At 42.4% G+C, this 21,868-nt stretch overlaps 1 protein-coding gene across 2 annotated transcripts in view; it reads right to left on the reverse strand.

Moving 5' to 3' along the window:
• Positions 1-15,192: 15,192 nt before the first annotated feature.
• Positions 15,193-21,868, reverse strand: part of erfl3 (Ets2 repressor factor like 3) — a 63,094-nt gene continuing 56,418 nt past the window's right edge. For both annotated transcript variants that reach the window (XM_038284194.1, XM_038284193.1), the window contains exons 3-5: positions 21,620-21,735; positions 20,359-21,500; positions 15,193-19,477 (exon numbers count right to left, since the gene is read on the reverse strand). In XM_038284194.1, the coding sequence (XP_038140122.1) occupies positions 18,818-19,477; positions 20,359-21,500; positions 21,620-21,735 (1,918 nt within the window). In that variant the 3' untranslated portion in view covers positions 15,193-18,817. The remainder of the gene's footprint in view (positions 19,478-20,358; positions 21,501-21,619; positions 21,736-21,868) is intronic.

The following is a 21,868-nucleotide window of genomic DNA, read 5'->3' on the forward strand; positions in this document are numbered from 1 at the left end:
GAAAGCCCTTAGCAGAGGGTCCTGGACCCCATACTCCCGGAGCACCCCCCACAGGGCACCACGAGTGACACGGTCAAAAGCCTTCTCCAGGTCCAAAAAAACACATGTGGACTGGTTGGGCAAACTCCCACGAAAACTTGAGCACCCGCTGAAGGGTATAGAGTTGGTCCAGTGTGTCGCGACCAGGACAAAAAACGTATTGTTCCTCCTGGATCTGAGGTTCGACTCTCAGCCAGACCCTCCTCTCCAGCACCGTCGAGTAGATGTTACTGGGGAGGCTGAGCAGTGTTATCCTTCTTTAATTGGAGCACACCCTCTGGTCCCCCTTTTTAAAGAGTGGGACCACCGCCCCAGTCTGCCAACCCAGGGGTACTGTCCCAGACCAGCACGCGATATTGCAGAGACATGTCAGCCCAGACAGTCCCACAACATCCAGAGACTTTAGGTACTTGAACCGCCACGGAGAAGCTTTATAACTACCTCCTGACTTCAGCCTGGCTGATGGGCAAGTCCGCCTCTGAGTCCCCAGCCTCTGCCTCCTCCTCAGAAGGCATGGCAATAGGATTGAGGAGGTCCTCTAAGTATTCCTTCCACCGCCTGACAACATCCCCAGTTGAGGTCAGCGGCTCCCCACACTTCGCTGTAAACAGTGTTGGTGAAGCACCACTTCCCCCTCCTAAGGATGGTTTGCCAAAACACTCTCGAGGCTGACCGATAGTCCTCCTCCATGGCCTCTCTGAACTCCCCCCAGACATGAGTTTTTGCCTAGGTGACCACATGAGCTGCAGCATGCTTGGCCTGCCGGTACCGCTCAGATGACTCCGGAGTCCCACTACTAACAAGGCCAGGTAGGCCTCTTTCTTCAGCTTGATGGCATCCCTTACTTCCAGGTGCCACCACTGGGTTCGGGGATCTCTGCCTCACCTGGCACCAGAGACCTTACAGCCACTGCTATGATTGGCCGCATCAACATTGGAGGAGGAGAACATGGAACACTCCGACTCCATGTCTCCAAACTCCCTCGGGATCTGGGAAAAACTTGTTCGGAGGTGGGAGTGGAAGACCTCACTAACAGAGGGATCCAACAGATGTTTCCTGCCAGGTCTGACGGCTCGGGTTCAGATCGGGAGGCCGTGCCTCCCAATCAGCCCTGTCCAGGCCTTACCTTCGCTGCCCACGTGGGCGTTGAAGTCCCCCAGTAGAACAATGGAGTCCCCAGTTGGAGCACCATCTAGTACCCCTCCCAAGCACTCCAAAAAGACAGAGGCAACAGTGAAAGACCTCTTCCCAAGCTGAAGGAGTAGGGAAGCGACCCTCTCGTTCAACGGGGTGAACTCCAACACGTGACGACTGAGATGGAGGGAAATGAGCAAGGCCACCCCAGTGCGCCATCTCCCCACGTGGGCAATGCAAAAGAAGTGGAGGGTCCAGCATCTCTCCAGCAGATGGGATCCGGAACCCAAGCTGTGTGTAGAGGTGAGCCCGACTATATCCAGGAGGTACATCTTAACCTCCTGCACAAGCTCAAGCTCCTACCCCCCAGCGATGTGAGGTACCCTGCCTCATCCGCCACCCAGTCCTCTCAGCAACTGACCCCTACAGATCCCTCTGCGGGTGGTAGGTCCACAGGAGGGCGGGCCCACGTCGTCCGTTCGGGCTGAGCCCAGTCGAGCCCCGTGGACAAAGGCCCGGCCACCAGGCGCTCACATGCGAGACCCAACCCAAGGCCTGACTCCAGGCCCCAGCTGCGCCATACCGGGTGACGTCATGGCCCTTGGTCTAATGTTATGCATAGTGCTGATGTGAGCTGTTCTTAGTCTGGCCCGTCACCTAGGACCTTATTGCCATGGGAGACCCTACCAGGGGCATAATGCCCCAGACAACATAGCTCCTAGGATCATTCCGGCACTCAAACAACCCCAGCACATTAAGGTGGCAGCTCGCGGGGTGTATTCACTCTTTTTATCTAATAAGACAGTTTTATTTAGCAAAAAAGAATTAGCATTAGAAACTACTTTAACCCAATTTCACACAAAGGTTTTTTGCTGTACCTGAAGCCAAAGCGGGTTGAAAAAACTTGACCCAAAGCAGGCTATGATTTTCAGATGTTATTTGTAACAGAGAGAAAAAAAAATCATCTATGTACACTTTTCTTTCAGCTATACAATTATTTGTGTTGATTGCTCACATAAATCCCTGTAAAATATGAAATAAATTTAAACATTTTTCAACAGTGTAATGCTGCCACCATAGTGTTTTTCCTTGCGGGTCGTGTCTTTCAGGGTGATGTGCAATATAAGTTTTTCTGTGTTTGACCAAAAGAACAAAATAAGCGCTGTCTGAACCCCGAATAATGTTCCTCGTTGTCAAAGTTTCATGTTGGTTTTGCCTAATGGGCCTAATGATTATTCTGCAAATCATTTTTAGTCATAGAGGGAAATTCTTTTCTTTAGGTTCCTTTATTCATTTAGGACATCATAATTTGAATACCATTTTATTCCTGATTCAGATTCTCATATTAGTATTTATTTAATTAGAAGCATTCAAGTCTGTCAAAAAAAAAATAAATAAAACAACTTAAAAAATCCAATATTTCCCATAGAATGGCATAATTTCCCTCCACCTTCACATAATGTGCATAACGTGCAAATACAATGAATTTTAAAGTTTAATTGCTATCGATACCTTTGCAACGAGTTTGCATTCACTCCTCCTCACATCTACCCACATATTTTCTATGATGACAACCTTGGAAATAAAGCCGAAGGTTTTTCCATGAGCCTTCAACCAAAGAAATGCTATTAAGATTTTTGTCTGTCATGAATTAGAAGCCCAGATGTTTAAGAGATATTCATAGAGGCTATTCTGTTGCTTTTTTGAAATGTATTGATAGTGAACTCAATCTATTCTCTTCTGAAGAGGATCAACATTTTTAACGCTGAAAGAAAGATCGATCTGCTCTGCTCTTCATCAGACTTGGCCCCCATTTCTTTCTTCTCAAGGAATACTCTGGCTTAATTCAGCTTCTATTAACCTCGAACATTTCTGTAGAAAAATGTTTTTCTACAGATTTAATGATTGTGTTTCTTTCTGCCACATTGTCTGTTTAGTAAATGTACCTGTTTTTCTTTTGCAGCAAGGGAGGAACTTTAATTTACCTTTCAATCAGTAATAAGAGTAGTTTTCTCATAAGGTTTAACAATCTGATCCGGATCTTTCCCTTTTAGCTGCCATTTGAGACGTCTGCTTACAAATGCTTAAAAGAACCTTTGGCTCAAAGTTAAAAGATTGAGAGGAATCTTTGAATTTAGTGGAAACAAAAATAATATCTCATGTTAATGAAAACTATCTCCCTAAGAGGTTGCAAAGTAGCTGAGCTCATAGCTAGGCATGGTGTCATTAAAATCTGTTCTTTTGCTTGTTTTGTTGTAGAAAACAGAAGAGAAAAATAATTGATGGTTGTAATGTTTTAATCTATAACATTTGTTTATTTCACAACAGCATAACTTTATTATTAACCTCCAAAAAAAAGTTAAATTACATTTTTTTCAACAGGTCAAATACTCCTAGAGATGTTGTATGCCCTCTCACTTTTTCCACAGTTTGTTGTGCCACAGATTTCGGTTTGTGTCTATTTTTATTTCCATGAGCCTTCAACCAAAGAAATGCTATTAAAATGATTTTGCTGAACTTTATGTGGTAGATATACAAAGAAGTGCAAAACTGTGAAACAGAAGGAAGTTATACTGTATGTGTTGAATCTTAATTCAAAAATAAAATATTGAGTCTTTACTTTGTAAAACACATTTTTTGTTATATCTATCTATGGCAGTGATGGCGCCAGGTGGGCACTAGAGGGTGCTATAGCTCCCCCTGGAAAGGCTATATCATCCTAAAGAAAAATGTAGAAAAAAAAAGCTTTTTTTTTTTTATAAAAAATTATATTTTTAATCATCTTCTGTTGTTATATTTCCCCCCCAAACATAAACAATTCCCATTAAAATTAACTGTATATATATATATATATATGAAGTTTATCAGTAGTTTTTAGTAAAATACAAACACATTCAAAAATGTTTACAAAAAATTTTGTTTAGTCAAGTCATTAAAATAAGTTTAAATGTACGAGTATGTATTTTCTGTGATTTTTTTGGATCATTTCATGTCTGATTTGCAGCCTCATAATTTAAAAGTATTTCTGTTTCTATTCTTCCTCAGATGTGATTGAAGTTGAGACTTCTATTATTTAAAATTAACATATAATTCTACTTTGTAAAAAAAAAAAATAAAAACATAAAAAAATACTTAAAAGGAATTGAATTTTGATTTGAAACTTGACTGACTGTCTTTCCTTGACACCTTCTGATAAAGAGTTGAGACTTGGTCCCACCTCATACATGTATTTGTTGGAGATTTTCTCCTAGTTGTGAGTTCCTGCTGGGTGATGCAACACAGCATCACCAAACAGTAAGAGATACTGAAAATCTTAACAAACATAGTATCTAGTATCAAACATCTTCCATGGTCAAGCACGGTGGTGGAAGCATAACACTTCAAGGGTGTTTTTTTTAGCCAGTGCTGCAATTATCGTTAAATGAAAAAGCATCATGAAGAAGGAAGAAAATGTGAAGAATCTTAACCACATCAGGTCTTCTGCAGAGAACTTGGTCTTTGACAACACTGGATATTTCTGATGGCAAAACCTAAAAATAGACGCAGTAAAAATCTATAGCCTGTGAAGGGATTGAAAGATTATGGTGATGGGAAAGAGGCATCCCAACCTCAAATTGTTTTCACAATTGTTATCTTACCAGGGATGCCTGAGTCACATCCAGTCAGAAACAAGGTCCTGGTTGAATACAAATAGCGTCTGGTAGGTGGATTCATATTTTAAATTTGTCTGTCTGCATTACCAGCCAGCATTAGCTGATGAAACTGGTTCAACATTTTCCATTTTAACTGAAACATTTCCATCCTTCATTTGATTTTAATGTTTTGTTCTTTGATCCCTGCTCCGATTGGTCTACCTCATTAGCTCCGGCCCCATGATCTCCTGCTTCCACGGGGTGCCTGACTCCTGACCTCCAGCCTTCACCCCTGCCCTGTGCGGTCGCTGTCAGGATGTCACTCAAACTTCAGACACCCTTGACTCCTCCTGCTGCGCTCTGCTGTCACATCAACATCAGGTAGAAAGCACACAGAGGCCAGAATTTGACTTTGAATAGACTATAGATCTTCAGCACATTTATTTGATCACATAGTCCTTATAGAAAAACGCACCACTGGTTAAACGTTGAATCATTTCCATATAAAACCTGATGACCTGCCCCCCAGACAGGAATGTCACTCACCTCAGGGGTTCCTTAAAGCAGTAGCATAACCTCTGACCCCTCTCTCCCAGTCATGCATGCCCCCCTCTTAAAAAACTCCAGGAAAAACTCTAAACAGGAGATGAAAAAGGAAAACTGGGAGGTGAAAAGGCTTTCTTCCCAGTGAGCCCAAACAAAACCAACAATAAAACTAAGATTCTGAGGGTTCAGTGTGGATCTACTGTACGCCGCTACAGAGTTATGCAGCCTGCTTCAAGAAGCCCCGGAGCAAAGGATTCCTGTTACCAGCAGGACCTGAGCTTTTAGCTGGAGGTAGGAGGGCTTTGATTTGAGATATTTGGCAAAGTCACAGCAGCAGAAGGGAACTCTCTTTTACAGATGCATAGTTAGATATCAACAGAAGCTTGAAAGTGTCAAATAGTTTGAATCTGCTAATCTTAGTCACATGTTATTAAGTGCATTTATTTCTTTAAGTAACTACATATGATTTGCTCTTCTTTTGCTAATATTTTAGCTTCAGTATGTTGGTTTTATGTAAGAAATGTTACATAAGTGTCCATGAGTCTTTGCAAAAGGTTTGTGCTGCATATTCGTTAGATATTTTAGCTGTACAGGGAGGGAGAGCGTCATTGAAGAAGCTCTTTGAAGGGGTCTTTGTGTATCAAGTTATAGCAGAGGACAAAGTTTTCTCTGTAGCTTACAGGAATAGTCACAATATCTGATAATTGCTGAGGTCACAATCTGCCAGGTTGAGAATTTAGGAGGAAACCAGGCAGGATGGGGAGGGCCTAGAACCTCTTTGGGGAAAGGGGATGCTGTCACAAAGTAAATGTTCATGAGAGAGTGGATTTATTCGGACATCTGAGCTGCTTCTGTGCACTGAGGCAAATTGTTTCATGGTCTGTGATAGATGGCAGAACGAGGTGCTGCTGTGACCTAACCAGGCTGGTGCAGGGAGACGACATCCACGCTTGTTGCAGGGTGGAGAACAGTGGGTCCTTGTCCTCTCTGCAGCCTAGTTCACAGTAACTTTACACCGTCAGCTGTTCCTCTGGGTCCACGTCATGTTCCTGAGCTGAAGACAGGACCCTCGTGGAGAGGCATGCTTAGTCACACACAGACTTCCCCCTGTATTCAAGTTTAGACAGAGAGTACAACACATGTATTCAGAACAGTAACCGTGATGCTGTTCGTATTCGTTTTTCTGAAAGCAGCATTTAATGCATGTGTTGCAGCTTCATATTGTATTTATTCTCGCATTTCCTTGCAATAACCTCCTTATCCAGTTCACCACATTTCAACAAAATTTACTTCTGGACTGTCCCCCTAAAACCCAACCCCCCCCCCCATCATAAAACATGGTGATGGCAGCATCACGCCGTGTGCTACTATTCCTTAGCAGAGACATGAAGATAGAGATAAAAACCAACGAGGCCTCAGATGACTTGATACTGAGTCTAAGTTTAACCTTCCAACAGAACTATGACCCAAAACAAACAAACAGAACTACAATAGAGCGGTTCCTGCCAAAGCCCAAACCCAAATCACCTTAAGAATAAATCGAAAGACTTTAAATTTGCTCTTCATAGAGGGTCTCTGTTCATCTCAGGCATAAGCTATTTTGCAAAGAACAGGCAGAAATTTCTCTTCAATGTTTAAAGTAGGTAAAGGCTTGGATTTGTACTTGTGAGAAATGTTGGAAAATAATTGCAAATGAGAAAAACATATTTTTCCTGGTTTAGATTGATGCTCGTGTTGGTCGGCTGCACCACAAACAATTCCTGACAAAACATGAAAAAGGAACATGGAGAAGTTTTATTTTGCTCTCAGTATGGGTTACAGCATGACATTAAATACAATGCAAAAAAGAGCAACATCATGATTGTTAAGAGCAAAGAAGACACTAAATTATCTTTTCCTGACTTCACTCTGTCTGGCAGCATCCTCCAGGTCACTAATGAGGTCAAATATTTGGGACATTACATCACCGCTGACCTGTCTGATGATAAAGTCATTTACAGGCAGCATTGTACTCAATATGTACAAGATAATATTCTTCTCGTACCCAGCATCTGTCAAAATTGCACTTTTTAAAGCATACTGTACTCCAAAGTATACAGCCCACCTGTGGCGGCATTACAGGAAAAGCAGTATGAATAAACTTCAGGTCGCTTATAATGATGGCTTGAGGATGCTGCTTAGGGGCTCCGATGGTGTAGTGCCAGTCAGATGTTTGTGAAGGTCAGTGTACCAACCTGCGCTGCCTTGCTTCGAAACATTATGCACAGATGTGTAGATTAACAGACTCTGCAAACAGCATCATTCAGACTCTGACCAATCCTGTTCAAAGCTCAGTGAGATTCTTCTCCAGTTTGTGGAATCATTAGCGCTTTAGTTTATATGTCAGTGATTGATTATTTATTATTCATATATATATATATATATATATTCTTATATTTTTCTCTTTTTTTATTATTGTTCTTGTTTTTGTCTGTTTATGGACCATAATTGTGTCTAAATAGATTGATTATCAGAACATATTATTTTTTCTTTAAAATGGAAGAACATTAAAAGGCTTTAGTTTTTCCCCTTTGATTGAAATATGTCTGAAATATTAAAGTACAAATTGGTGTTACTTTATGACAAACAAGTTAAAGAAAAATCCTTAAGAAATACATCTGCCCAAAAAACTACTTAGATTAAATATTAAATAAAACCAAAACACATTTTTTCATGGGTATTTTGCCTGACAGCCTTTGGCATTATATTGCTCAGTCCTTCCATCATAGTCACTGAAACATTACATGTTGATTGAAATAGATTGTTGTTTTAATGCTTATCAAAAAAGAAAGTATTAAAAACAAAACAAAACAGGTGCTATTGTGGTAATCTAACAACAGGGGGAGACATTTAATGTGAAAAAGCATCTTGGCATAAGCACATATCATCAGATCAGTTTTAAATGTAAATCAAAAGTTTATTTTACAAACTTTGCATTGTTTTTTTTCCCCCCGTAAGTTAATCAGAATTAAAGATAACAGCCAGAAATATTGCTGATATCTCTGTTTAGCTCAATTACTTGAACATGACTGGTGGGAAAGGAAGAAGGAAACGGAAATACAAGAAGCAGAGTATCAATTAAACCACATCAATGTGCATTTACACTTGTCTGTGCTCAAAACAGCGTCGCTCTGAAAGAGCCTCACGGCGGTGCGGTGCACTTTTTCTCAGTATGGTGGAGGATGTGGTGAACTTACTAGCAGGCCTCTGTGCAGAACTGTACCGTAACCCTGTCAGAAGATGCAACACTTTGTATTGTCTGTGTGTGTGTCTGTATGAAAGGGCATCCAGGGCGGGCTTCCTGCTGTGCACTCTCTGCATAATGCAGAGGCTGTGGTTAAATGTGGAGCAGAGAGCCAGCCTCTGCGCCTGTTTCTGCGAAAGCAGGCGCTTTGGAGGAAGCAGAGGGGAGAGGGATGTGGCCCAGGTGACAGATCTCAGCGGCTCCTGTGGTGTCTCTGTGTGTGTGTGTGTTGGAGCACCTGGAAGGCTGGTACTTCTCAGCAAGCAGAACGCCACCCCCCCAAAACACACACAGAAACAGAGACCCTCTGCAAGGGTTAGAGCAGACATGCAGACCTAAATCAAAGTCAGATTTCATTAACAAGCTCAAAAACATCATTAAGGAATAAGTTTATGTTTTCCATGCACTTGAACTCAGCTTTTACGTTTCACGCCTTTACAGCATGACTCATCAAATTGTAGGAGTCTGAAATAGAGGCCTAAATTGCAATATTTTCGCAGTTCACATGTGCTGAAGTTAGAATATGAAACCCTAACATTATGAGCAAGGCTTACAGCTAATGAAAACCTGAGATATAGTCTTATGAAATTAGAAAAACACAACATGATTTAATCTATAAAGCAATTGTGCATTTTGGTCCTATTCTAGCTCAGGGTTTCTTAACCCTGGTCCTCAGGGTCTAGTGTCCTATACGTTTTAGGTGTTTCCCTGCCCCTATAGACCAGACCTGAATAGAAAGGTAATTACCAGGTGTTTGCATCATGTGAGGAGGAAATGCCATAATCTGAATCAGGTGTGCTTGAATAGAGACACGTCTAATAGCTGAAGGACACGGGGCCACCTCAGCCACTCCTTTTGATGTGGAGGAGTAACGACTCTACTCTGAGCTCCTCCGGGGTAACTGAGCTCCTCACCCAATCTCTAAGGGTGCACCCAGCCACCCTGCTAAGCAAACTCCTTTCGGCCGCTTGTATTCGCCATCTTGTCCTTTCGGTCATTATCCAGTTCTCATGACCATAGGTGAGGGTGGGAACGTAGATCGATCGGTAAATCGAGAGCTTTGCCCCCCACTCAGCTCCCTCTTCACCATAACAGTCCTATACAGCGAACTCCTCCACATGAGACAAGGACTCTCCACCCACCTGAAGAGGGGAGTCCACCTTTCTCTGGTGGAGAACCATGGCCTCGGATTTGGAGGTGTTGATCCTCATAGCGGCCTCCCAACACTCGGCTGCACACCGCCCCAGTGCACGTTGGAGGTCCTGGTTTGATGAAGCCAACAGGACAACATCATCTGCAAACAGCAGAGATGATATCCTGAGGCACCGTGAAAAGGTCTGACTTACTGCCAGCAATGCGAACCAAGGTCCTGCTGCGGTCATACAGAGAGTGGACAGCCCTTAACAGAGCACCCCCCACAGGCAACCAGGAGGGACACGGTCGAAGCCTTCTCCAGGTCCACAAAGGTGGTTGGGACAACTCCCACGAACCCTTCAGCACCCAATGAAGGGTATAGAGTTGGTCCAGTGTGCAGTATAGACACCCATTTAGATAAATAATCTTTCATCATGTCTACATAATCTTTCACCTTTGAATAAATTCTGGATTTTATTGAAGATAAAATCATGGACTGTCCATTGAGGTTTTCAGGCTTATATGTCTTTATTTCTTTCAATGAGCCACATCTATCTTGATAAAAGCTGAAAGCTTTGAAAAGTTTTTAAGTTGAGCGTTTCTGCAGAGAAGGTGATTGGCTGCAATCTTCCATCTCTCCAGGATCTGTACGCCTACAGGACTCTGAGGCATGCAGGGAAGATTGTGGCTGATCCTTCGCACCCCAGGCACAAACTATTTCAGTCACTTCCCTCTGGCAGGAGGCTGCGGTCCATCAGGACCAAAACCTCACACCTCAATAAGTTTCTTCCCATCCGCTACCAGCCTTATTAACAAGGCCCAGAGACCCCCGTGATACTGACACGCCTCTCTCCCTCCCCTATCAGGACCTACAAGCTACACCAATGTAGCATCTCCAGACCTCCTGCGTTACATTAATGCACAGTCAACAGTGTATATAGCATAGAGCTATGTACTATATATTCTATATAGTATAAAGCTAGGTATTCTGTTTATATATTTATTTTGTCTGCACCATCAACACCAAGTCAAATTCCTTATAAGTGAAAAACTACTTGGCAATATTATTATATTCACATGCCTTTGCATCCTCTTTAGTCCTCCCCTCACAGTTTTTCTTTTCATGCAAAGTTGTTGGTTAATGGGTGAGGAAATGAGACACAATAATAAATCAAAGCACAAATATTATTCAAAGAAGACCCTTTTAAATGCTACACCAATTCTGGCTGCTTTGAAATTATTTATAGCAAATGACTGAAGATTTCTGTAAACCTCTGTAACAATATTTAAATTCATACGTAGCTGCTATTATTAAAAACAGGAAAAATAGCTTTTTAATCCCAATCTTTTTACTAAGAATTTCTCTGTTAAAATATTAGATGAATTCTTAACCTGCACCAGTTTCTTGTTTTATTGTCCTTTGCCCCACATTATAATCCCACATTCACATTATTTATCTAAGAGCGTCATTAAAGGTCAGTGACACTTGGCTCTTTCTCCTCCAGCAATTCCTCCTACATACAGCATGTGTCTGTGAGTAAGTATGACAAGACAGCAGCTACAGACGTCACATTAGAAGGTAACTGGGTGAAACATGTGAGCATTAGACGGATAAAATACGCAGGAGCAGAAAAAAAGGGCTTATATATATATATATAAGCCTATATATATATATATATATATATATATATATATATATATATATATATATATATATATATATATAAATATATATAGTGAAGGAAGTGGAGGAAATATCATGGGAGGAAAAATGTGATGGGATGTACCACTTACAAATATCTGCTATGGCTGGTATGACCAAATTCTAGCAATGGCTAGAGAGGGCATGGCTGAAGGACAGCACAGAAGCACTGATCATGCCAGGGCGGTTAGCAGGCCCTGAGCTCCAGAACAATAGATGCCCTGATCTACCATACCAAGAAAGATCCCAGGTGCAGGGTATGTATGAAAGCCCCTGAAACAATCCAGCAACATACAGCAGGATTTAAGATACTGGCAGGAAAGGAATATATGGAATATTATAACCAAGTGGCTGGTATAAGGTACAGAAACATCTGTGCAGAATACAGACTGGAAAACCCCAGGTTAAAACAGCAGCCATCTCTCAAGGTGGCTAAGATCCTCTGGGACTTCCAGATACAAACAGACAAAATGATTGTGGCCATCCAACAAAATATTGTGATCATTAAGCAGCAGAGGACAGCTGTAGTGATCGACATGGCCATCCAAGATGGTGGAAACATCAGGAAAAAAAAACAGGAGAATCTGGAGAAATACCAAGACCTCATCGAAGAACTAGAGAGAATGGAAGGTGAAGGCGACGGTAATGTCACGGTCATTGGAGCAACAAGTACCAGCGATGGTAGGAGACAATTTATTATTAGAAATTTGATTAAGTCCTGGAAAAGTAATCATTTGAGGAAAAATATGCACTATGTAGTTTAAAATAAGCAGTAAATAATCCAGATCTAACAGGAGAGGATGCTGTAGTCAATTTAAAAAAGTAGGAGGAATCAGGAACGTACTCAACCTTTGGGATGAAGGAAAATTTAAATAATCTGAGAACATTAAAACGAATACTATTTACCCAGAAGTTTTTTTCTTTTTTGTACCCCCAGGTCAGAAACTTTGTATAATATGACACAGGTATCCTTGATCCTCAAGAGAATTTAATCTACTACAGAGTGTACAGTCAGATTAGCAGCAGAGGCAACACTTTAGAAAACAATAGATCCAGAAGCATGGGACACAATAATACTAATGCCGTCTGAAATATTAATTTGTGAAAGATAAAGTGATATTTCTTGTAATACATTATACAAAGTATACATGTACAGTAAATACACTACAGGGGGCTCTCCTTATTTTCTAAAGTGAAAAATATCAAAATGAACTTTATTTCACTGCATCTGTGAACATAAAAGATTCAGCAGTTTCAACAAGTGTAATGATAGCCGGGTGATCAGACAGCAGCTAAAATCTGATGTTTGTTTGGATTTTTACTGGATTCATAAAACACAAGAAGGAGGTTCATTTTCTTTTCATGGTGGCCAGAAAGGCAGATATGATCAAATGGGTGGAATATCAACCCCTGTCAATTAAATGATAGAGAGATAAAACTGATATCAGTAATCTGACTGCAGCTTGGTCTCAATGGATAATGTTATTTTTTCAATAATAACTTTGGTTTAGTTCTGGATTGCATGCAAATTCAATGCAAACATTGGAGATGCTGATATGAAAGGGCTTTTATGGATGTATAGTATAGTTTGTGACATGGTATTGGATCTGTAGTCTCAGTGTTTGTACCCGATGCACTTTTGATGTAACGACAAAATTTCAATAAAAATTTAAGGAAAAAAAAAAGACTCAAATAAGTATAGAAAAACTACTTAGAACCACATTTTGCAAAGTGTTACCCAACGAGATAATCTATCTAAATTAATACATAAACTAGGTTTATCACAACTCTAGGTCTGTCTTAATGTTAAAAGTTTTTTTATATTATAAATAAAAAAGATTAAAACTGATTGTAACTTTTCTGAAATAAATGGATTAAAAAAAATTAACATACATCTGGCAATATTCAATCAAAAACTCTGTGAATCTGAAATAATTTCGATAAAATATAAAAGAACAACATAAAACAACAGCACTAATATTAATGTCAGTTTCAACTAGGATCCATGAACAGGTAAAACACAGCAGCAGTAGGTGGGGGGGAACTTTCTATGTCCAATAAAACAGAGAATCTGCCCTTTTGGTAACATAGAACTAAGTTTTTAAATGTTTAAGATGGGGTGAGATTATACAGAGCTTTAAAGTTTTAAAATTTCCTTCTGATTTGGCAAACAGAGGTCTATATTTTTGGTAGATCCTTGTTTGCGATTGTAAAGCTCCTATTTCTTTATATTTAACCTACAAGATAATAGAGACTTTAACATTTTAACAAGTTTTCTTGTCACTTCATGTTGCTTGAAAAATGATCTATAAAAATTTACCGGTATTGATTAAATAGGTTTTAGTTACACCTTGGTCTTTTTCAGTGTTCTTATAACATGCACACCAAAGCACTGTACTTAATATGCCAGAAACTAAATGCCAAAAAGACTAAAGCCTATTTTAGACTGAAGGAGTGGAGGATGAAGACGGGGCCATCTACACAACCATGGTCATAAACAGCCCTGCAACAGATGGTGCATCCAGAACCGCACTGATCTTCACAGCATAGAGCTAGACCATGTTGACATAAACAGAATAAATCCAGGAGAATTGTCGCTAAGCTTCCGTACAGCCCACCTGTCAGGTAACAAAAACTGGTGCTGCCAAGAATAACAAGTCAGGAAAAAGTTAAGAAATTAACAAAGTCCTCTTTAGCATCCAAAATCCCAATCAAAAAGGCACAATTGTCCTCTAAACCTTTCTATCTTTTACAAACAAAAGTTTACATATAAAATACTGAAGTTTACCATGAATCTACGGATGGGTCAACAGCGGTTAGTTCAGAGAGCCTGGAAAAGATGCGATGCAACAAGAAAGGAAACAATCGTAGGAAGGAATGGCAAGGAAATAGGATGGAAAGAAGGAAGAAAAAGTAGGGACCAAATGACAGAAAATTAATAAGGGAGGAAAGATCACAAAGAATGAAAATAGAAGGTATGACACAAAAGGAAACGGAAGAAAAAGACGAACGAATAGATGTTTAACAAGGATGGAGGGACAAATAGAATGACACAAGAGGGGAAGGATGAGAAGAAAGGAAAGAAGGAGGGAAGGAAGGACCAGAGCCTGAAAGAAAAGGGAACATATAAGGAAGGGCACAGCACTGAGTGGCTGCATTAATAACCACAGGTCTATAGCAGATCCTCCTTTAGATGGCGACTTTAAGCTTCCCTTCTCGAAGACCTCCTTTCCTCAAAGAACTCTCTCTGGTCCCTATGTCTGTGAACAGATTCAACATTTATTTTTTATAATAACCCTGGTTGAGTGAAAAAGCAGCACGGTAATTTATCATTCTATTCACTGAACCATTATAGCTATACTATTAATTGAAACCACTTAGGAAAAAGTGCTATAAATTAGCTTAGCTATTAGCACCAGGGTGAACATATTGTTGCTTTAAATCCGTCCTTATTCAATAAACTGAAAAAGAAATTAAAATACCTGGAAATGCTTTTATTTTCTTTTTCTGTACTTATCCAGCAAAGTGTTTTGTTAGTCAGTTTCTATTGTCTTTAATCTTAAAATACCCAAATCCTAAACGCACGCACTGGTGGCTCAACTCTGACGACAAAGTCCGGAGGTAATCCCTTTGTTTACAAATAAACAGACAACAAAACCCTGAAGTCCTGCAGAATCTCTAGGAGAAAATGGATGCGTTAAAGAAGAGCAGCGACATTCATATTGGGTTTTAACTGGTTTTAATTAACCCTGATTACATCTTAATTACATGTTTGAAAAAAATAAAATAAAACAAACAATGAAAGAAGCGGAAATTCAATGTTACGTCATAGTATTAACCCTCTGGTCTCCGCGTGAGGTGTTATGTAACAGCTCTGGGGAGAAAAGAGGAGAAAGAACAGACCGAAAGAGGGAGATCTTTACAGGGTAAAACACAACTTGCTCTTTAAAAATCATACACCTCCTCCCAAAATAAAACACAAGGAAAATATACAAGAGAGCGATAAAAGTAACATTATAAAATTAAAACGACAATAAAAGACAAAGAAAAAAGGATAGAAACTTCCTCTGTGCCCTGAAATAAAATCCTTGCCCGCTTCCCTTCCTGCTCCATCCCAGGTGGCGCATCTCTGTCAGCTCTAAATTCACTGTCACACATTTCGTTTATATTACATAAAAAAAAAAATAAAATAAAAAAAACGAACTAAAAGCTGGAAAGGATTCAACACAGGGAATGAAGTTCATGGGTCAACTCATCAATACCCTCCAAAGTGATGCTCACCACATAAAAAGCAGCAGCTAGCAGAGCCGCGGAATAAAAATAATGCCAGGCGGAGAGGTAAGTTACTCAATGAGAACCATAAAAACAACGATAATCCAAGTTCAAAATGACATCATAAAAATAAACCGACAAATCTGTACTTTTTTTTTTTTTCCCCATAGAGAAATGTAAAATCTGTGCTGTTTCGTCTGACAGTTGAGGCCTGTAACAGGAGGAGAGAGTAACTGTTCTGGGATGTTTTTTTTTTTCTTCCCCCCCGGCAAAATCTGTTGGCAGGAAGTCCAACAGAACGAGGAAATGTTCAGCGGTGAGAGCAAAGAGGAGCGTCCGTCGCTGAGATGCGGTAAAGTAAGGCAGCTGTCAGTTCATATACAGACGTACGACCTGGTGGGTGTGTGTTGTGACAAGCTTCAAGCCAGAACACCAGGGGCCTAACGGGAAATTCAATTAGCTCAGCTGCACAGTAGATCAAATATGTTTGTTTCAAAAGCATAAACTAATATTTTAATGGGATATATGTAATAAGAACAATCTGAAAAGTGTGGTGTGCATTGATCATTGATATTCAGCCCCATTAGATCTGGTACCCATGAATAAAACACAGTGAATTTACCACCAGAGGTCCCTAATTGAACATTAGAAAATAAAAAGCAGAGCAGAATTTTAAAGTGGGATTCATTTATAAAATATACCAAGATTTTAACATCTTCCAGAGCTCCGTTTGAATCAAACTGGATATGGCTCTCAATCTCAGTGACTCTGGAGGAGCTGCAGAACTCTACAGCTCTCTTAGTCCCGTATTTCACAGTCTACCCTTCGAATAAATAATGTTGAAAGAAAGATAAAATAAATATGAGACACAGCTTACCCAATGAACAATGTAATCTGCTCAGGTGTAAATGGAATACAGACAACGAGCCGTGAATTAATTGTTACATCAAGCATCATGCAAAGGGAAATGTTTTCTTCAATAAGGAGACTGCAACTGATGCTGGGGAGTAGGAGGATAACCCTAAAGCTAGGGCTGCTTTTAGAACGGTCTAATCAAAGTCCAGACTTAAAGCCAATTGAAAATCTGCGGTAGGGGAATTTGCCATTACATGAACACTCCATCCAGTCTGCTTTGAGCTTGTTTATTCCCTTTTTTTTTAAGAGGAGTGAGCGAAACATGAAGTCTGTAGAGATACAAATCTGGTACAGATACATCTCCAAGCACAGGGCCCACTGCAAACGCACACCAAACTTTTCAGATTTATAGACGTAAACAAGTTAAAAATCTATTTATCATTTCTTCTGCTGTAGAAAAGAACAGCTATCCAATACCTTTTGTTGGTCCTTAACAGAATTTGATGAAGTTTGTGGCTGAATTACGACAAAAAGTCCAACTTCTGTAAACGTTGCTGCTGCAGGTCACCTGATGGGAACACAGGTAACCCACATAGGTGACTTCAGGGTGTTAAAGCCTGTCAGAACCACGTGTTTGCAGGTGGGTGGAAAAGTGCATAGATTAAAGGGAGACGGGGCGGATCTGGACGGGGTCACAATCGGCATAGTGATTAAAACCCCTTCTCTTAACTGTGCTGAACTTTGAATCGTTAACCAGACTATGAGGACAGTGCAGGATTACTGCTTCGCTAATAACCCATGAGCTGACTGAGGGCGTGCAAACGAACACGGAGAAAGCCTGGAGAGGTGGCCTGCAGCCAGCTCCAACCAGGGGGAACCCTGCTGAGCAGAGCGAGACTGCAGACGGAAAAAAAAACAAACAAAACAGAGCGCTGCACGCTGAAAGGGCAGGCTACTGCAAAACCAAGTGAACAGCAGAGCCAACTACAGCGTCTGAATCATTAGCAGTCTGCTGGTTTTTACTTTCTTCTTCTTCTAGTGAACTGGCCTGAGCTTTTTGTTTATATATGAAACAAATATACAAGAAATCTCCCTGGCCCTTCCTGGTTCTGCTGCCCCTATAACAACACCATCTGAAAATGATCCAAGTACCAAAAAACAAAAGAAACAAACCCTGAATCTGTTGCGTCTTTAAAATGCTGTGCTTTTCTGAATCTCTTCTGTAATCGTCTCCATTTCAACATATATAAAGATATATTCTGCTTGTGGCTTCAGAGCTCAGTTTAACTATTTTACAGGCTTTAAAAAGAAGGCGAAGAGCGGCAGTGTGTGTGTCTGTATTCATGTCTGTGAGGGGCAGTGCTGTGCATGTGTGTCTTTGCTGGTTTAGTTCAACACGTTAGACGAGCAGGAGCTGGTAAACTACGGCGCAGCTGAGACTGCTTCAGGTGGAGAAGCTCTCCATCTTTCCTTATTTTTTTCCTGCTCCTCACATCATCCTGGGGTTCAAATTAATTCTGTGAGAAGACGGAGAGTCCTGATGTTTCCACAAGTGGTCCGCAAAGAGAAGGACAGAGCAGGAGGAAACGAGAGGAGAGGTTGAGGGGAAAGTTGAAGTCTCTGCTTGGATCTGGGATTTGTATGTCACGGTCCCTCAAGTCCTGTTCGCCGCTGTTGTGTGGGGATGTGCGTGCATGGATCCGTACAGATACAGCAAAAGGCTTCACTGAGTGGAGAGGGCCAGACAAACATCCAACAGCCCCACTCAGCAGTCTTAGACACACTTTCCTTTTTTTTTTTTCTACAAATACACGATTATTCTCGTAGCGTCCCTCCGTGTCTCTCCGGGGCTTTCAGGGGTTTGATGCAGGCACTTAGAAGTCCCTGTGGGAGACGATCCACTGGATCGTGCTGGGCGGGTTGGAGGGCTGTGAGGGATTATTTGTCCTGAGGAAAGAGTTGTCTGGCTGCTGCTGATTCTGCTGATGAAGGACGGGGCTGCTGGGGCTTCACCGGCCAGGGAGCTGGTTTTTAGAGTAAGCAAGGATTGATAGCGGCTCTGACACAACAGGAATCTGGCTGTCAGTTTGAAGAGAGTGTGTGTCAGACGCTGCTCTCGGGTCAGATAGTTTGTCAGTGTGGGAGTGGGATTACAGAGGAACCATTTACAAACTCCCGCACTGCTGGAGCGGTAGTGTTTGGGCTGAGCTCCTCCTCAACTCAGCAGTCTTTGTTCTCCAGGGACAGCTGGGCTGTAGCGCGGTGCAGCTCGGCGCTCACTCTCCTGTGTGAAGCCAGAGGTACTGTTAAGGAGCCCTCGTAGGCTAACGGAGGAGGACTGTCGCCGTCTCCCTCCCCGCTGCCTGCCAAGTCCTCCCCCATCTCCACACATCCATTAGTTTGCCTCGCTTTATCCCTCTCCTCCTCCGGTCGGACCTTTTTGTCGTCCGACTCTTCCTGAGAGGCTTCCATGCGCTGGTCTTCGCTCCAGCGCCTCTTGAAGCGCAGCTTCAGAGGAATGCACTTCCCCTGCGTGGCTCCAGGTGAAACCGCCTGGGACTGGCTGGCGTTGCTCTCCCCTGGTTCGACAGGTTCGCTTTTGAGGGCGGTCAGCCCACGGTGAGCGTGGTGTGAGGTGAAGAATGGCATCAGCCCAGGAGGAGGAGGAGCGGGAGCTTTGAAAACGTCTTCGTCCAGGTCTTCGTCGTGTGACTGATGCTGGGCTGTGGCCGTACCGTTGGACAGATGATTATTGTGGTGGTGATGGTTAGAGACCCTGAAGTGTCGAGGGGAGAAGTTCTCCCTTTCATCTGGATCTTCATCGCTGATGTCTGTCACCTCCACCTCTTCCTCTGATTCTATATCCGAGATGGGCTCCACCTGCAGTCCAGTAAAACAGTTCATAGATCAACAACTTCATTCATTAAAAAAGCAAAAAGTTATGATAAAGATTTTCCACTGATTTTAAAACTAATGCCTTTCTGCTGCGTCTGGATGTAAAGCAATTATTCACACACCTTGGATTCAGTCTGATTTCTTTACAAACAGAAGTTTTCCGGAAATGGAAGAGGAAAATGAAAAAAAAATGCTCCAAATAAAAATCTGAACAGTGTGGCTTGATTAGATCTGTTAGAGCTAAAAGTCTCTGTCAGCTTCATCTCAAATTGTTTTTGATTTACTTCCCAGCTAAATGAGATGCACTCTCATTTATTGGAGATTTTTAGTTGAAAATTCTGAATTTGACTAGGCCATTTCATCCCATTAATAAGCTTTGCTCTAATCCATCCAGTGGTGATTTATCTGCATGTTTAGGGTAATTACCCTATATTCAACTTGAATCATCTAAACAACAAACTAGAGCATTTCTACCACAGCATCAGGCAGCCACTGCTGAGTTTAAACTCAAACGATGGTGTGTTCTGAGTGTGGAGTTTTATTTGTCTAATTCACAGACATTCATGATAATAAGTTCAGTTTCGTCCTTTTCTGATGAGAGCAGCTTCTTGCAGGTGTTTGGTTGGTCTTAAAATGGGTATGTTTCTTTTTAGTAAAGGTGTTTGACCAATAACTGTCCTCATATCTTTGTTCTCTTTTGTACTTCACTAAAATAAATAAATAAATAAATATCCATGTCTGTAACAAGCCACATATTGTTGGTTCATTACAAACTTTTAATGCTCCAATAAAATGTGTTCAAGTTGGTTGAAATGTGATTTAAAGGAATGAGGCCTACTTGTTTACAGAGAAAGAGGCTCATGTACCTTTATCTTTGGGAGTCCAGCGCTGTTCAAGGACTGCGTTGAGGAGGAAGCAGAAATGACTCCGGAGCCGCTGGCCGAGCTCAGGTCACTGCCGAATGACAGCGAGGACCCCAGTCCTGAGGTGGAGGACATGGACCCGGATCCTGAGCCAGACGACAGAGAGCTCTGCCTGGGTTTGCTCTGCCCCTCTCTCTGCTTCCTGCCCAGTGGGGGTGGCTGCAGCTTGAACTTGAAGGGAGACATGTGAGGGGGTTCCTCTCCCAGGTGGAGGGGGTGATGAATAGGATGGGAATGGGGGTGGGAGTGGGCAGAGTGAGGAGGCTGTGGGTGGTGATGGGCGGAGTGAGCCAGCGACGGGTGATGGTGCCGATCTCCAGCCCTCTCTCCTCCTCCGGCTCTCTCTGCACGATCGGCGGCAGCTCTCTCTGCGTTCAGGCTGGCTTTGTCGGTGGCAGGTCGGTGGGGCTGAGGGATGACGATGTTGGGGTACTGCAGGAACGCTCTGGGGCTGAGGCCGTAGTTGTAGACGGACTGGGTGTGGGCCTGCAGGTAGCGTTTCATGTCTTCTGGGTTGAAGGAGAAGTGGGAGCCGAGCATGGGGGACAGCGTGGGTGAGGGAGTGTAAGGGAGGTGAGATGTTGGGGTCATGGATAGCGCTGGAGACAGAGGAGGGGCCAGGAGGCTTGCTCCTGGGGGTCCTGGCAGAGGGGAAACGGGGAAGGGAGACAGGGGCTCTTGGTGGATGCGATGTCCAGCGGGACCACGTGAACCTGGGTGGGCTGCAGGGTTGCCTGGCCCTCCATACATGCGGAATAGGGCCTCGTGAGACAGACGGGGATGGATGATGCTGCGGTAGCTCCCCCCGCCACCCGGGCCCCCTCCCCCTCCGCTAACACCCCTTTCCCCCCTCTCGTCTCCTGTTCCCCCATTCCCCTCCTCGATCTCTGAATTGACTGAGGTGCCATCACTGCAGTCGCTCACAGAGCCGCGGGCCATTCGCCGGGCGACAGTGCTGAACATGCCTCCGGGGCTGCGTAGGTCCTCGTTGGGGGAGAGGACCTCAGAGGGCGTGGAAGGAGGGAAGCGGAAATGGGTCCCTGCGCCGGTGGGGACAGGGGGCGCGCTCTGGGGTACGCTGCTTCCTGTGAACACCAACGGAAAAGATGAGAAATTAATAAAGAAGCTTAACAAATAATCCTACTAAACTGAGGCAACATTTTTAGAGGTTATGAGATATTCAAGCATGAAAACAAAGACGTACCAGTGGAACCCATATCAATAAACGGGTAGTTGACCAAAACCAGTTTGTTGAAGTTGAACTTGTAGGTGAACCTCTTGCCTTTGGTCTTATGAAGGATCCTCTTGTTATAGTAGTATCTGGAAAACAGGATAAACCAAAACACATGACGACCTTTTATTTTCAACGCCTGCTGCATTAATTACACGATCGAAATCATGGAGGCTGCGACAGATGTTCCTGCACACACAAGCCCACGCTTTAATAACCCAC

Source organism: Cyprinodon tularosa, unplaced genomic scaffold (genome assembly GCF_016077235.1).
Source record: "Cyprinodon tularosa strain WSP-4 unplaced genomic scaffold, ASM1607723v1 ctg2, whole genome shotgun sequence".
Lineage (NCBI taxonomy): Eukaryota > Metazoa > Chordata > Actinopteri > Cyprinodontiformes > Cyprinodontidae > Cyprinodon > Cyprinodon tularosa.